The sequence below is a fragment of the Cynocephalus volans genome, chromosome 15, assembly GCF_027409185.1.
Source record: "Cynocephalus volans isolate mCynVol1 chromosome 15, mCynVol1.pri, whole genome shotgun sequence".
NCBI lineage: Eukaryota > Metazoa > Chordata > Mammalia > Dermoptera > Cynocephalidae > Cynocephalus > Cynocephalus volans.
Window position 1 is genome coordinate 26710058 of NC_084474.1, and position 17752 is coordinate 26727809.

General features: G+C 40.8%; 1 protein-coding gene across 6 annotated transcripts in view; it reads left to right on the forward strand.

The window, feature by feature from the left end:
- Nucleotides 1–17342, forward strand: part of SULF1 (sulfatase 1) — a 155988-nt gene extending 138646 nt beyond the window's left edge. For 2 of the 6 annotated variants that reach the window (XM_063079111.1, XM_063079113.1), the window contains 2 exons: nt 1779–1812; nt 15583–15698. In XM_063079111.1, coding sequence (XP_062935181.1) covers nt 1779–1812; nt 15583–15613 — 65 coding nt within the window. In that variant the 3' untranslated portion in view covers nt 15614–15698. Of the gene's footprint in view, nt 1–1778; nt 1940–8420; nt 8502–15582 lie in introns of those variants that run through there. The other 4 variants (XM_063079110.1, XM_063079109.1, XM_063079112.1 and 1 more) reach the window with 3 other exon arrangements.
- Nucleotides 17343–17752: the final 410 nt, after the last annotated feature.

Consider the following 17752-nt stretch of genomic DNA (forward strand, 5'->3'; position numbering starts at 1 on the left):
CTACCTTTGAAATACTTACATGTGTAGAAACATATAGTTTAGGATACTTACGGGGTGATATTTCAGGCAATTCCAAACATAATTTGATCTCTAAGTTTAGGTCTGGGTGCACTAATGAAAAACTTAATCCACCAAAAGATTTGGTGAGCCTTTCCTTCCAGTCTCTCCCACAGGTCCATTCTATTGTAAACCTTGATTCCTGGTAGAAGCCTCTCATGGAAGATGAGCTGACAGCTTTGGGGATTTATTTGTTGTTGCTGTCCACAGTGATAAGATACACTCTAAGTTAACCAGGATATTCTCTTTTTTTAAGAGAACTTAGATGGAAACATGCAAAGTCCTATTTCTACCCTCACAGTTAGAGCTCCCCCAATTGGATCCCTGCCCATGACACAGTGAATTAGAGTCCTTGTGCCTATATTTCCCACCTGAAACTAGAGATATTTGAGCAGTTCATTAACATGGGATCTCTAAGTATAAGAGGGTCTGCAAGGAATCAGCCAGATTTTCCTTCTCTGCTCGGCAGTGTTAAACTAACTTATTTCTCCTTCGGCTCATGAGGACGTAGCTCTTTTCAGTGTTGGTTCCAGCTCTTTCCTGATTGTCTCCTAATTTATATAGAAATGTAAATGCCAGCTGTCCATAAGAGGAAGGAGAAAGAACTGGAGCTGGCAAGAACATGGACATTGGCACGGCATGCCAACCCCAAAAGGGTGAGGAGCTGGACCCACAGGCTTTTGGAGCCGGAGCCATTTGTAGGAACCCTTTGTTATGCAGCTGGGTTTTCCCAGGGTCTTTAGTAGCCTGTGTCTCAGCGGGTACTACACAAAGCCAATATCATCAGCAATAAAAGTGGGCAGCTCTCTGGTCATGTGACTTGGAGGGGCAGGGGTTCCCATCCCAAAATGATTAACATCACTGCCTATCATTTCCCCCATTGTAGAGTCCTAAAGGCTTTTGAGCTATGGGAGCCCCATAAGAAAATACCAGTCCTGTGAGAGAGGCCACCTGTCATTCTCAATCAACACTTCTCAATTAACACTTAGTGGAACTAGCTGCAGGCCAAGAGAGGACTGGACTTGCAAAATAGGTCTTTCGGTCATTGACCCCTCTCAGCTTTTCAAATATCCTGCTTCAAATATCTGTTGATCTTTTTCCTCAAATCTTACAAAAAAAGAAAGAAAGAAAGAAAAAAGAGCTCACAGAGGCTTGGAATCTAAACCAACTATTAGAGGCACTAGAAATATTACACCGGATATTTCTCCACACAGAACGTAGCACTTGCTGGTGATGATGTAACAGCTCTACTTAGTGAAATCTGAGTCTCTCGGAGGTGAAATCACACACCAGGTGGAGCCAGTTATGCTGTTACGCCTCAAGTCATCTTCTCCACCTTCTAGACTATTCCTAACGAAAATTAGTATTGGCCTGTTTCTTTTCAAGTGTTTTTAACCAAAATTCAACATTTACTGAGAATTACATAGACTTCTGGAAGTACTTTCCTTGCTGCTTTTAAGTGGGCTCTCCGCCCTTTCTCACTCCTGCCCATTTTTTCATGTGAACTCATGTATTTTTAATTTTAGACCTTTTTATTTATAGCTTTCAATCCTCATTTTGAACCTGTCTAATAGAAAATCTCTGTTGGACTTCAGCATGTCTGTATTTAACACAATATGTTTCTTTCTAGGATTTAGATGTGATGCATGGAAAACTACATAGTGAGTGGTTGTATGAGTTCTAAAGCTAACATAAATTACTCTTGTATTTTCCTATATCAGGAAATAAAGATGGAGGAAGCTATGACCTACACAGGTATTCACACTTTTTTATTCTCCTCGGCAGCTTCTTTCTCAATAATTGCATGATCCAGTCATTTCAACTAATTTCTATTTCTTACCATGTAGCATGGACCATAGCTTGGGGTGCATGCTTGTTCTAACAACATTCTCTGCCATGTTGTCACTGGTTACAGATCTGTCATTCTGCTTTTAAACCAGCTCACTGTCCAACACGATGTCTCTCAGAGCATTACTCACTCCCGTGCTTGTTTGCTTGTTGGGTGATGCTTTTAAGCATGGAATGATGTGAAAGGAGAAGCCAGAATGGCCTGTGGGAGCCCCGGGACAGGGTGGGAGATTTGTTTTCTTTCTAGTGCTTACATGTTGATTTGGTGGGGAGGCTTCATGGAAAGGAGTTAGAGATTTTTGTTAAATTCTAATTTCGAAGGCACAAAAAGACTAAGGAGAATTTTAAGAGCATTCTAAAGCCAAAGTTGGAGAAAACAGAAGGAGCTTTCATGTTAGTGGTCATTAGTAAACTGGTGGTGAGAAGCAGCGGCCATAAGTGTGATTCAGAGGCTCTGCAGGGTGGGGTGCATGAAGAGAAGACGCTGGGGGTTAGAAGCAGGCTCTCTGGACCCAAGGCACTCAGAAAGGTCTCGATCTAGCACCAAGACAGTAGTGACTGACACACAAAACTTTAGAAACAACCCTGAGCCTGTCATCTTATCCCCTTCAACCCCCACCCATCTCTCCTACCTCACTGTGCTCTGGAGGGGCGATCCAGACACCTGGTGGCCATGTCACTTGGTCACCCTGCAATGTCAGCCATTGCTTCTTTTCTACTCTAAGTGGAGACCTCAGGCAGGTCTATCAGAAACCTGCCATGTGGGAGAGGTAAGGACTGTCCTTACCACCTCAGCTGGATGTGTCAACGTCTTAGTTAATAAATCTGCTTGGGAGAGAAACTCGACCAAAAAACATGGACTTCATTGGTGTCAGCCACAATACTGTCTTCTCAGAGAAGCAAAAGAGTATCACCATCCCGGGGCACCCCCTCCCGCCTCCTGAGCTATGGCCTTGTGTTCCTCTTTTAGAGGGCAGCTCACTGGTCCAACTAGATGCTAAATGACAATAGGAAAGGCAATAGGAAAGATATAAACAAACAGACAAAACAAAGACAGCTGGACTTTTAAGGACATTTTATAGCCATGTCTAGATCTCTTCTTTTTCTCTTCTCTCTCACCTTTCTTCTTTCCTTTCCTCCATCTGCCCCACAGCACCTGTGTCACCCCCAGCACACATAACAGAGCAGAAGGAGCCACTCCTAAGCTTGTCTCCCCTGGAGTATGGGCTACAGAGGTGACATCCCATACACCAGGGCTATTTTGCCTGCTTCCCATGGATCTCATTAAGACATTTCCAGAGTGGGACATTATAAATGGACCTAACACTGAATATTGGCTTTATGGTTATCTTATGATGCACTCAATTTTACAGCTAAGGGATTTTCAGTCTAGTGTCCTTTTATTCCTGTCATGAAAGAGGTAAAAAGGTATTAATGGGTTATTTAAGACCCTGGTCAGAGCTGAATCAGAGAGTATTCTCCATGAAGTCATCTCTGGACAACTTTGAAATGAAGAATGTTTAACTGCACTCGGGGTGTAATTAAATTGCAAGCATCTGAGACTCTCCCCTTTCCTGATTCCGGCCACCACCACTCAAAGGGCCGAAGAATCAATTGTTTCTGAGGTCATTTGACACAGCCTCGATGACTTTAATGGTTGAAAGCTTGTATGCAGGGGCGACATGACTGTTGCTTTTTTTCCTTCTTCTAAGATCCTTAACATAGGGCAAATCTAAGTGTACTTTATAACTCAAAATAACTGGCATTTCCAGCCTTGACCATTCGTAATCCATAAGGCAGGCCATCTTTCCGTTGATATCCCTGTTGCAGACAGGAAACCTTGATGCGTGTTACTAGGAGAGCATTTGCCTAGTCACACCTGGAAACTCACTGGGCAGCTAAGTGCAGTGTTTGATGTCGCCTTACATGCGCATTGTGTCTTGTTGGATTAAACAGGACAGATGAAAACAAGCCACTCGTGTAGAACTACCTGTAAAACGGCCACCTCCAGATGGTGTTCACCAGTGCAAAGCCCTCCAGGAATGGATAGCACAACTTACAGGGTTTCGGAAGCCTTAATTGTTTAAGATTTTGGTAGTTTTAGAAAACTAATTAAAATGTACTTTTAATCATGAAAGAGTACAAAAGACTTTGAGAGGAATGATAACCAGACCTGAAGAATTTGAAATTTGAAAATTCAACAGAGTATTTTAGAGAATTTATCTTGTACAAGATGGACTTTTTCAACTGCCTTCTTTTTTGTGAATTTTCAAAAATTAATCTTCAGATTTATTTAGAAGGTCTTCAAAAAGCAATCTGTCCCCTATTCAATTTCTTGTTTTTCTTGTCCCCTGTGGTATGTGCATCAGATAGGGACGGCTGAGATGCTTTGCTTACTCACACTGCTCATTTTCCAGTTAGGACAAGCTCAGAGTTAAGGGCACAGCTCAGAAAGTGGCACCCATGAATCAGGAAATAATTTTTGGCTTGAGCTAAAAGCCATAACTTCTAACTGTGTTGCAAAATAGAGTAGGATCAACAGGTTGCTTGCTGGGATGTTCATTTTTCCATTGCATGTGAAAGCTGAAGCTGCTGCCTGTTGACATCCAAGAAGAGCTCCTGGCAGCCATGGCTGCGGGTCCAGCGGCTGTGTGGGGCAGACGGTCAGCTCTTGGCAGCTTGACTGTGGCAGGGCTGCTTCTCCTGACCCTTTGCTCCCAGCCCTCCAGGCCAGCAGACCACAGCTCCACCCTCAGCAACCGTGTTCTGTCCACAGTGCGTTTGCTTGTTTTGACTCGTCTCCCCCACAGCAACAGTTTCTGCCAAAGATGACTGTGGGTGGCACAGCTGTGTGTTAGAGGCTGGGTAGCACTATGGTTAGGAGTGTGGACGCTGAAGCCCGTCTTTCTTGGGTCCAGATCCTGGCCTCGCTGCTGAGCATGTTCAGAACAGAGTCTGGCATTTAGCTAGCTCCAGGGAGTGGTATTATTAGTAAAGTATAATATGGGATACAGAACATTTACATGAATGAAACACTGTGTGAAAGGGAATAGTAAGTAATATTAATTTCCAAAGGATGCTAGTATATTATATAAGAAAGGAAAAGATATTTGACAGCACCACCACCATCTCTATCATTACTCATGGGCAAACAAGTCCATTTTCTGAGCTGCCTGACGTCTTGAGATGAGAAGAAAGAAACAAACCTTCCCTGCCCTGCTCTATGTTGCTCTACCAAAGCTTCCCCTGGTTCTCTTCTCTCTGCCACATCTGAGGAGCTCCGTCTTATTTTTAAGCTGCCTTGCTAGCACTGTAGGATTTTTCTCCTTCAGGTGCTCACACAAGAGATAAGGCAAGATCGGGGTTTGGGGTCAAAGGTCTGGAGGTGGGGTCAGCCTCCTAGGTGACAAGGAGACTTGGAGTCAAGATGGTTAGGGTGTCAGTGATAGCCAGGGCCACTGCGTGCAGTTGTGTGGTGTGCCCCTGCACAGAGGTGAGCCATGGAGAGTCAGACGCTGGAATGCAGCCGAAGCTCCACCTCTAGCCAGGAGACTGGGGAGGCAGTGGGGGTGACAACAGCCACCCTGGTCAGAGTTAGAGTCAGACTTTGGGTTAGGCTAAGCTCTCAGAGAATGTTCATCATTTTTTCTTACTTTTCCAGTAGTGATTCCACTCCAAGTGCCTTGTTTCTTGTGCCACAGAAGAAGAAACTGAAGTGTAACATTTGCAGAACTCATTAAGATCCTCTGCAAGCTGAGGGATGAAATTTACTTTTAATCAGTTGCAATATATAGGGGAGAGATGATAGGGAAAAATTTATCTTCATTCATCCACTCAACAAATAAAGACAGAAAGAATCTAAATGACCACCTCTGCGCAAGTTGCTGCCTTCAAGGAGAGTATGGTCAGGTGCCATAGTGATCACACACGATGCAGAGTGCTTCCACAGGGACATGGCAGGGCCCCTAACACAACGCCAAGGAATCAAAAGAAGCTTCCAAAGAAGGTGGCATTTATGCCTCATTCATTGGGGGACTTTGATCAGTTCAGTGAGAGTACAAGTGAAGGGAAAAGAGCTGAGGAGGTAAACATAGCCCATTTTATGAAGTGTTTTATGTAGCTGACAATATAATTCATCTTCCAAACAGGAATGTTTTTGACCATGGGGGAGGGGTACTAAAAATAATTACAATCATATAAATTTTGGTATATGTCTGAAGGGTCTTCAAAAAGTTCATGGAAAGATTCGTATTATCTTTTAATTCCATTTTTCCTTGAACTTTTTGAAGTACCCTCATACTTACTGACCAAGGAATTGGTCAGTGGATCTATAAAATACTTGTATTTAAAACTTTTTTCTTAATTAAAATTTCAAAAATTCTGGACAAATGCTGCCCTGAACAGGATGGCAGTAACACAGCCATAAACTGGGACTGTCCCAGGCAAATCAGAAAATGTGGTCACCCTAGTTATATGCTTCATCAAAGAATGTGATCTTTGTCCTGAGAGTAATAGTGAAACATGCAAGTGTTAAACTGAGAGAAATACTATGAGATGATTTGGGTTGATCAGATTAGGTGACACAAATAGTTGTAAAAACAGCTTTGTGGGTAAGATTGGGTTCAAGTTCTGTCTCCATTACATCCCAATTTGGGGACCATTTGCTAACAGTATTATGTAACTTACTGTGCTCTAGCACTCTCCTAAGTGCTTTATATATATTAACTCAGTTAACCCTCGTAATAACCTTGTGAGGTCAGTACTATTATTATCCCCATTTTACAGATGAGGAAATTGAGTCACAGAGAGACTAAGTAACTTTCCCAGGATTATACAGCTGATAAGTGGTGGAATAGGGACCCAAACCCAGGGAGTCTGGTTCTAGCAGGGGCTGTTAATCTCTACACCACACTGGTTTTCTGGGATAATTTATTTAACCTCTTTTATTATGACTTAATTTCCTCATCTGTAAAAAGGTGCTAATAGTACATATACATAATAATGCATAAGAATTACCACATGAGATAATACCTGAAAAGTAAGCTCTAAATTAATGTTATTCTATGACTGATGTTTAATAAATTTGAATAGTGAGAGATAAATTATATTTAAGAGCCCAGAAATTTTGAAGGACATTTACCTTAACATTAATAGATAACACCAAGGTCAAAGATTCAGATCGCCACACTGACCAGCCACCAAAAAAAAAAAAAGTACATTTACCTTCATGTTAATAGGTAAGAAAATTAGCAATTTTTATTACCGATTAAGTATTAAGAGGGAAAGTTATATGCATTTACTAATAAGCAAGTATTTTATAATCAGCTACTGACTACACAAAATTATTCACCTATAGATAAATGATATATATTATGTGTTTATATTTCTGCACTTCCTTCATAGTTAAAAGTTCATTGCCTTTTATATGTGCAACAAGTAGCTATTTCTGCAATTCATCAATAAAATTATGTACGTTAGAAATTTATAATCTTCTATGCCTAGAAAAAGCCTATATATAGGTATTTATGATTGGCTTTTGGATACCATGCAGGACAGCAAAATCAGTCTCTGACATTTTAGAGACTAAATCAAACTTCATTTCAAGCTAAAACATGTTATGTTTCAAGCAGCATGAAAACACTCAAAATGCATGCCGACTTCGGCTCAAATATTGTTAACGCTATACCTTCAGAAAAACATTCAAACGGAGCGCCCAAGAAAACATGGAAGGGCTTTGAGGAAAGGAACGGACATATTAATGCAGGTGCCGTATCAGGCTCTGTTAATTTTGATAATTAAATTAGTACCATTAAGACTGAAACTTGAGGAAGAACAACAACGTCAACTAAAATCTCCTGCCAGGTAGCAACAAACAACAAACTCTAATGCTTTATGATTTTCTGCTTGACCCATCACTTGCCTCTGGAGGCTGTAGATGCCTAGGCAGGTGAGATTCGACGTTTGCTGTTGAGCACAGGTAGCCAGAATCAGGCACAGGTGGACGCTGTGATGGAGGGGTTTGCACAGTGCCGAGGAAACCCTGAGGAAGAACAAGGAAGGTTTCAGGAGGGGAGGATGCTTAAGTTTAATCTTGAAGGCTGAAGGCAGACTAGGACGATGAGGCCGCAGGCCCATGCTAGAATCAAGACCAGGGCTGAGAAGGAGAGAGCCTGGCACTTTCAGGAGATTGTACTTGTTTCAAGGGCAGAGGTGATATGGGAAGAGAGAAGAGGACAGGCCAAAGAAGCCGGCAGGATTGTGTCTACAGAAACAAGTCTTTCTGCTTCTTATGATGTGTTAGCGCTTGCAGATTAGAACACTGCTCCAGGAGGAGTTAAAATTCCACGCATGCGTGATCTCTAAGTTACACATCTGTAGAATGCAGCACGATATAATCGCATGGTCATGTCTTTAAAAGTAAATAAGTGTCATCCAGAAAGAAATGTGACTCAGCTTGAGACCTGGGTATGTTCTTGAATTTCTCTTTGTAATTTCACAACCTTTCTGTTTCCCAGGTCCAGTGAGAATTACCTGTAATTTGAAATCATCTATATTTATTCCAAAAATTTGCTTTTCAGAACAAACCTATCCACACCTTTCTTCTCCAAATAAAGAACTGCAGAATGGCCCAAGAGAAAAGGTTTCCTTTTGTGATCTGAAGACTGGCAGAAACCAGGACAGACACAGAAAATTTAGGTTCTACTATCTAATAAGTTTCTTAACTTTCTATTTTGATATAACTTTACATTTACAGAAAGGTTGCAAGAACAGTTCCAAGAAATTTTACCCCATTTGCTTCATCATTTCCTCTGTTCTCTCACTCTTTCTTTTTACACACACACACACACACACACACACACACACCATTTTTTACTCTGAATTATTTGCCTATAATTTGCAGATGTCATACCCTTTTATATATATCAATGCGTTAGTATGTTTTTTCTAAGAACAAAAATATCCTTAAGTAACTGTTGTACATTTACCAAAATCAAACAATTTAACATTGATATAATACTATTATCCACATTCCATGTTCAAATGTTGCCAATTTTCTCAATAATGTCATATTTATATTTTTGTTTTGTTTTGTTTGTTTTTGTTTTTCTGACCTGGGATCCAGTCCAGAACCACACACATTGCAGTAAATTGTCACCTCTTTAAGACTCCATTCATCTGGAACGGTTCCTCAACTTTTCATAGTCAGTCATGACATTTTAAAGAATACAGGCCAGTTACTTTGTATGATGTCCCTCAATTGGGGTTTGTCTGATGTTTAATCATGATTGGACTAAAGTTGTGCATTTTTGGCAGGAATACCACAAAAGTAATGTTGTGCCCCAGGATATCTTGTCAGGAGCTGTATGACATCTGTTTGGTAGTATTACCTTTGATTATTTGGCTGTGGTGGTGTTTGCTAGGTTAATGTACTATAAAATTACTGTTTTTCCTTTTTTAATTACTAAGCAATTCATCTACTGGCTTTTGCAGGCACTCATGGTTCTTACCTGAATCATTCATAATTAACATGATGGCTGCAAAATGGTGATTTCTCCAACTCTATTGTTCCTCCTACATTTCTTAGATGGTATTCTACCATAAAGAAGATATTCCCCTCAGCTGGCTGGTTGGCTCAGCTGATTAGAGTGTAGTCTTATAAGACCAAGATCAAGGCTTCAGCTGGCCCCGTATGAGCCAAACTGCCAAAAAAAAAAAAAAAGAAGAGATGTCCCATTTCCCCTATTCATTTATTTATATTGGTGTGGACTCATAAATCATCGTTTTATTCCATGAATATTTTTTTGCTATCATTATTTATTTTGATGATTGAACTGTCTCAGATTTGGCCACTGGTGTACCTTCAGGTGATTTCTGTGCACTGTTGGAGTGTCCCCATCATTTTTTGACCACTTCATGCTTCTGGACTAACAATACATTCCAGGTTCATCTTGTATTTTTGCCACCTCACACCTGGAATCAGCCATGTCTTCAAAGGGCTCCAGTTCCTTTTAGAGGGGGATGACATTTGGACACCAAGATCTGAGTTCAAGGTGTATAAAATTGCTGCTGAGGTGTCTTTGCATCTAGACCCCTCTGGTGGATAGAAAGTGTTAAGATATACACACGCATATATTGACATCTATTCCTGTACCTACATATATATAGAGATATGTCTAATTGAATGAACTAATTCTTCCAGTAGAATGTTACCTTGTTTCTGATCTTGGTAAAAATGCTTTTAGGATCCCCCCATTAAACACTTTTAGGCTTAAGGACTAAGTTATATATACTTTAATCACATTATGGAAATGGCCATCAATTTTTTTAATGCTTTTATCATTAGTGAGTGTTGAGTTTGTCAAAATGCTTTTTCATCATCTATGGAGATGTTCATATAATTTTTCTGTTTAGCTCTATTAATATGGTGCATTATATTAATAGATTTGTTAAGAAAGACTCAATCTTTAATTCCTGGAATAAATCCCACTAGGTCACTGTGTGTTATTTTCTTAATATAATATTGAATTCTTTTCACTAATATTTTATTTAAGATTTTTATACCATATTTATAGATGATGTCAGTCTGTAAGTTTCTTCTTGTTTAAGCTAGTATTATATTTTAGGTATTGTATTAGCTTCTTACTGCTGCTGTAATAAATTACCACTGTGCCTTGAAACAACACAAATGTATTCTCTTATATTATGAGGTTAGAAGTCAGAAATGGGTCTTACTGGGCTAAAATCAAGGTGACAGCAGGTCTGTGTTCCTTCTGGGGGCTCAGGGGAAGAATCTATTTCCTTGCCTCTTCCAGTGCGGCCCCTGTTTGTGGCCCCTTGCTCCATCTTTGAAACCAGCATTGCAACTAATCTTCAGACCACTCTCTCTCTCTCTCCCCTTCTCTCCTCCTGCCACCTCCTCCTCTTTCCAGGATCCCCTCTCCTCCTCTGACCCTCCCTCCTCTCTTTCCCTTTATAAGTACCATTGTGATTACATTGACCCCACCTGGATACTCCAGGGGACTCCCCCCATCTCAAGATCCATAACTTAACCACATCTGCAAAGTCCCTTTTGCCATGTAAAGTAACATATCCACAGTTTCTGGGGATTCAGATATGGACAGCTTTGGGGGGTAGCAAGGTTCATTATTCTGCCTACCACAGCCATCAATGTTATACTTGCTTCATAAAAAGAGTTTGGAAGTCTTTCTTGGTTTTCTCTGTTGTGGAACAGTTTATAGGATTCTCTTTGAAGGTTTGATAAAATTCTCCTGTGAAACCATATAGACCTGGTGCTTCTTTGTACAGTAGTTCTTTAATAACTTCTTTTTCTTCTATAGAAATTGTTCTGTTTAAGCTTTCTATCTCTACTGGGTCAATTTTGATGAACTATTTTCCTGAGCAATTATCTGTTTGGTCCAGGCTTTCAAATTTATTTTCATTGAGATCTGCAAGCAGGGTAGTTTCTTGTGTTTTTAATTTTGTATATTTCAATGAGATGTTTTACATTTACCAATTTATTATAAAGGATATTATAAATGATACAAATGAACAGCCAGATAAGGAGGTGCGTAGGGTGAGGTCTGGAAGGGTCCTGAGTGCACAAGCTTCTGTCCCCACGGAATTTGGGGTTGGCCACCCTCATAGCACGTGGATGCGTTCACCGACCAAGGAGCTCTCTGAACCCTGTGGGTTAGGGTTATAGAGGCTCCAGTACACAGGCACGATTGATTAAATCTTTGGCCGCTGGTGATCAACTCAATCTCTAGCCCCTGCCCTCTTTCCAGAAGGAAGCAGTGGGGCTCAAAGTTCCAACCCTCCAATCATGCCTGGGTCTTTCTGGTGACCAGCTCCCACCCTAAAGCTATCTAGGGGCCCCTAGTCATCTCATTAGCATACAAAAAGACACTGTTGTCACTCAGGAGACTACAGATGTTTTGGGATCTCTGCATCAGAAATCAAGGTAGAGACCCAATATGTATTTCTTGTCATGTCACTCACAGTCAACCCCCTGGTCTCTGGCCATGGACCCCTTACAGTAAAATGATCATAAAAGTCAAAAGATACTAGCAGATTACTAGGATCCCTTTCTGCCATTAATAATTATCATGTCATATGAAAATGTCTCCCAGGGTGAGGCCACTCAGGTTTGCAGGCTTCCATTGGGTCTTGCTAGGTTTCACAAGGGAATGGTCTCAGCAGTCTATGGCTTCACTCTTTCAGGCATCTGGTAAAACTGGGCTAAGAGACAATACTGTCTCTTGCTCTGAGCCTGTTTGGAGGTGTTAATGTAAGACTGGATTTCCCTCATTACATAACCCATTTATTCATTCCTTTACCCTCCACTGCTGTTCCTCCTTCTCTCCATTTATGCCCCAGCTGTTCCACTTTTGGAAGGGACATTAGGTCCAGCCACTGTGCTGCTCTGGACATCAGACAACAACACTAGTCTAGCACAACTCCCATTCTGATAGGGCAGGGTAGCTACTCTTAGCACCCAGCAATACAGCCACAGGCACTGTTAACCCCAATTTTGCCAGAAGGAGAGAAGGCACAACTTGGCCCATCAGGCCCTTGGGAACTCTGACATAGTTTTAAAATATAGTTCCAGTTTCTTGCTTAGCAATCATCCCTGCTTCTGACACCTGCAGTTGCAACCCTGGTCCTGGGACCACTGCATCAGGCAAGAAAAGAGAAGGTTGAGGTGACGTGGAGAAGAACTGCATAATCGCACCAGTGTCCTCCCCTACCACCCCTTCTCCGTATCCCCCTGAAAAGCAGAGAAATCTATTCAGTAGGACCCCCCTCAGCCCCCCTCTTGTTGAGTGTGAAGGTGTGTGAGCCAGCCCTTCACGCCTTTATCACTCCCATTTTACATAGCAAATGTCTTAACTGCCCATTCCAAGTCTCTATTGGACCATTACTCTGAGGAGGGCGTGCAACATGGTATGTCCATTCGATGTGATCTCTGCCCACTGTTGGACACTACGGGCTGTAAAGTGTGCCCTTTGATCTGAAGAAATATAACTTCGTGGTCCAAACTGGTACAGTATCTTCTGTTCCAATCCTTGAATAGTATTTTGACCATTTGCAACTACCACTGGGTATGCAAAGCCCAGTCTGGAGTAAGTGTCTATTCCTGTCAGACCCATGTCAGCCCCTTGAGATACGGCATTGGTCCAATGTCACCCACTCGCCAGCTATGTGCAGGGCCCTCCCCCAAGGAAAACTTCCCCGTAGCCGTGTGTGGTCTCTGTCTGCCTCTCTTGCTGGCAGACAGAACAGTTCTCGTTGGCATTGTGTGCCTGACAGGGGGCAAGAGGGACGGGTGTAGATGCAGCCCAGCCCTGCATTGCTGCCACGAGGCAGTGCACCCACAGGTCCACTTGCAGTTCCAATAGTATTCCAATAAATATTCTTATTTATTTCTAGTGCATTTGACCTGTCTTTGACTGAATATCTCCTGTTATTATGTTTCTATGTATTTCTCATTTCATCTTCTCTAGTTTCTCATTTATAAAGATAGCTGCTCTCTTTTCCCCCTTGGAACCTAGTAAGATTTGTATTTTTGTCCAATTGATTGCCTTTGCACTTATACTTATTAATGCCTTTTATTCTTGTGTTTTTATTTAACCTTTTATTATATCTTTAGTCAGTTTTTAATGGCATTCTTTGACTCCCAGCTACAACCTGGACCATACTCCATAAACTTATCCTCTTCATCCATCCTACTTCTCTTCCCATTTTTAGTCACATTATTTTTACTTTGTCATATTAATCACATACATTATTTTTTCATCCTTCCTCTACCTTTGTTTTACTTCTAGATCTCGTAAATATATTAAATGCACATACGAATTCTTTTGCTGAAGCTTCCCCAGTGATTTCTTGGTTGAACGAAGCTCATCCTCTAGAAGATGGCTCAGGAGGAACTGATGTATACAGTATCCCCTGCATTCTATAGAGGAACGTGTTCCAAACTGTTCCTCTATAGCCTGGATACTTGAAGGAGAGCTTGGCTGGATATAAGACCCTTGATTCATACTTTAATTTCTGATTTAAGATGGTTTTCACATCCTCAAATGCTTGATTGAAAACATTTAATTTACTTAGCAGTGGTATGTCGTGGCTTTCTTCCCATTATGGCTTTTTTTGGCAGGGGCATTTTCATAAAGTGAAAGATTTTTTATTCTTGTTTTCTATTTTCTTTTATAGTATGTTGTATAGATTTAGGCTGCCTCTATTTGAAGGATTTGGAGTAATTACAAGATTCCTAGTTTAAGAGGATCCTTTCCTGTCAGGGTAACCATGTATACTTTCTCTTTCACTTTTTATTTTATTATTATTCGGGGGTGGGAGTGGGAGAGGCTGTGTTTCCTCCAATGCTTTTCCTCCCCCCCCCCCCCAGGACCTGACATTTCCTCCCTTTCACTTTCTTCTTCCTTTACCACTCAATTTCCAAAGGGTGCTTCTCTCTTCCTTTGCATCCTTTTTCCCTGGAATCATGCACACTTCTACACCCCTTCCTCATCGTCACTGCTGTGACTTGCCAGGACTCTTTATGGCATTTTATATGTAAGGTTGATGTTCTTGCCAGTGATGGCTTCAAATTAATCTTTGATCCCCCCTCACTTACCTCTTCTGTCTTCCATATTGTTTTCCCAGGGGTTGAGGTCACAGTGGGACATATGAGGGTACTTCAAAAAGTTCATGGAAAGATTTGTGTTATTTTTTAAGTCTACTTTTCCACGATGCAACTCTGCTAGGATTTAGTATTAATTTCTTTTACTTTCAGGTAATCTGAAGATTTTAGAACTCTATCTTCTAGCTATGCTGGGGGTGTGAGTTTCATGTGGTTTTACTAATTCTTCTTGCTGATCTGTATTGCTTCGTGGGTAGTTCATTACACTTAGCTAGGCCACCTCTTTCTGAATGGTCCTTGGGCACAAACAGAGAACAAGTATTGTTTTCTGCAGGACCGTAGTCATCTGGGAGATGAAGAAAGATCTGCAAGAGAGAAGGCTGGTGCATTCTTTGCATATGTGAAAGCTACTCAAAGATTGATTTATCGAGGGCATAGATTTATCTAGGATGCAGACCAAAATAAACCCACAGTCAAATAACAGATCCAAACGTTTGATTTGAAGAGTTTAACTGCACTTAAGTTTGTTTGCATATTGAGTGCCAGGGAAAATAAAATAAAAATATTGTACTAAGCATTGCCTGTTACATTAAAATACTTTCAAATCCATCATTCACCCAGCAACCCAATACTTACAGTAGTAATGATCTGATCACACAGCTGTTATCACATTTGATACATGAAGGATCAAGACTCAGAGAGACTCCCTTACCTGCTCTCCTGGCTACAGAGTTGACTTCAGTAGAGCCAGGAATTAAGCATAAGTCCCTTGACTGATACGACAATGCCATTTCCAGCACCAACCGTGCTTAGTCATAGAAGTTTTCACAAATTTAATCTTTCTTCAAATTTCTTGTTGTCATTCAATGACCTTTGTAACCTATGGCCACTCCTTGAAAACAAGTTACTAGGGGGAAATACTTTTTAGTGTCATGTTTTGAGTTGATTTGCTCTATAAAAACAATGTAAATTGGTTGTCCAGATAAATAGGAAACATTTTCTCCACTAATGAGCCACCTTCATCTCTCTTTTCACAGAGGACAGTTATGGGATGGATGGGAAGGTTAATTGGCCCAGTCTCACTGCAGACATCAACTGGCAAGGCCTGCAGGATTTATACAGTGTGAATGAAAGCATCTACGAGTACAGACAAAACTACAGACTTAGTCTGGTTGACTGGACTAATTACTTGAAGGATGTAGATAGAGTATTTGCACTGCTGAACAGTCACTATGAGCAAAATAAAACAAATAAGACTAAAACTGCTCAACGTGATGGGTTCTCGGATATCTCTGCAGTGCCCTCTGTGCCAATAGAGATGGCCTCTGCTGAGTCAGATGAAGACCCAAGTCATATGGTTGGGGAAGCACCTCAGTTGGCCTTGCCAGCTGACCTTCAAACCCTGCATTTGAACCGACCAACATTAAGCCCAGAGAATAAACTTGAATGGAATAATGACATTCCAGAGGTTAATCATTTGAATTCTGAACACTGGAGGAATGGTAAAACTGAAAAGTGGATGGCGCATGAAGAGATAAATCACATTGAAAGCGATTTCAGTGGCAATGGCATGACAGAGCTGGTGTTCCAGCCCCACCCCAGGCTGCAGCCTGCTAGCAGGCATCAGAAAGAACTCCCCCAGGACGGAAGTCCAGGAGAGGATGTGTTTGAAGATCAGCTGTACCTTCCTGTGCATCCTGATGGTGCCCCTGTTCATCAGACGTTCAATGTGTCCACCGTGGAGCCACCTATTAATTCCAGCATAGTGACGAGGATGTTGCCCAAGGAAGAGAATCACAGAATGGAGGACTTATGGCATCTAGAAGGCAGTGCCTCCTCTCCGCTCTCCTCTGATTAGATGAGATTTTTACCTTACCCTAAACACAGTATTTCTTTTTAACTTTTATTTGTAAACTAATAAGGGCAATCATAGCTACCAACATTCTGAGCTCCCCTGGGTGCATTTGTGCAGTGGAAGTCAGCGTGCGTGTGAGCACGCGATGTGCACACAGGGCCTCATTGCTGTGGTGCGCTCTTTACCAAGAGTAGAAAGAAAGGTTGGGAACTTCTGGGTGTTCTGGTTTTTGTTTTTTGTTTGTTTGGTACTAAAACAGTATTATCTTTTGAACATTGTAAGGACATGCATATATAAATGTTGTCCAATCAAGATGGCTAGAATTGTGCCTTTCTAAGTTTCTAAAACCTGACATCCTCGGTGAATCTTTCAACACACGTCTATTGCCTGCGTGCGTATGACATTTTGATTCATTTTTAATCACTGGAATTTTTCAATGCTGTCATTTTTATTTCAATGATTTTGCACTTTGAGGTTAAAATGCCATATCGACTTGGTTAGTCTTATTTTTTATTGTTACAGGCTTATCACAGTCTCACTGTTCACTCTCAGTGTGACAGAGTCAAACAGACCCTCAAGGACGACACACAGTATGGATCACATATTGTTGATCATATGCTTTGCCAGAAAATACTGCATGTGTTTTACCTCGACTTGCTAAAATTGATTAGCAGAAAGGCATGGCTGATAATGTTGGTGGTAAAAATAAATAAACAAAACAAAGATTGCCTGCTCTCCCTGTGCCTACCTTCAAGATGTTCATCATATGCTTAAGACTGCTAAATTTTGGTTATTTTCTTGACAGGAGGAAAAGGACTGAAGACCTTTTATTTTCATCTTTGTTTTGTTTTCTTGGCCCAGTTAGTAATAAGCTTAAGTGCTGAGAAAATATATTTAGTTTTGGATTTATATGAGGAACTTTTTTCAGTGAAATATCATGAACGTTCCATAATTTAAACACACCATAAGGGAGGTTAATTCTATTATGTGTTATCTGGTTATTTTTAAGGCCTTTACTAAGTGCTGATTATATTTAAAGATGGTCCAAAATTGCATTTGAAAATCTGTATTCTTGAGAATATTCTTCTTTTGTATTAAATACCAGCAAAAGGATTACCTCACTGAGAGTCATCAGTACATTATTCACCTTCCCAAGACGACTTTCTTGTTTATCTTAACAATGGTTTTCTTTTTCTTGTTTAAAATTGTTGAACGCTTAGGTAAATTATGTTTTAAGTGTTTGAGGTAAACTCTTTTACATAAAATTTAACATGTTATAGCTGAATCTTTGGTAACTTTAAGTCTATCATAGACTCTGTACATATGTTAAAATTAACTAGCTGTTTATCATA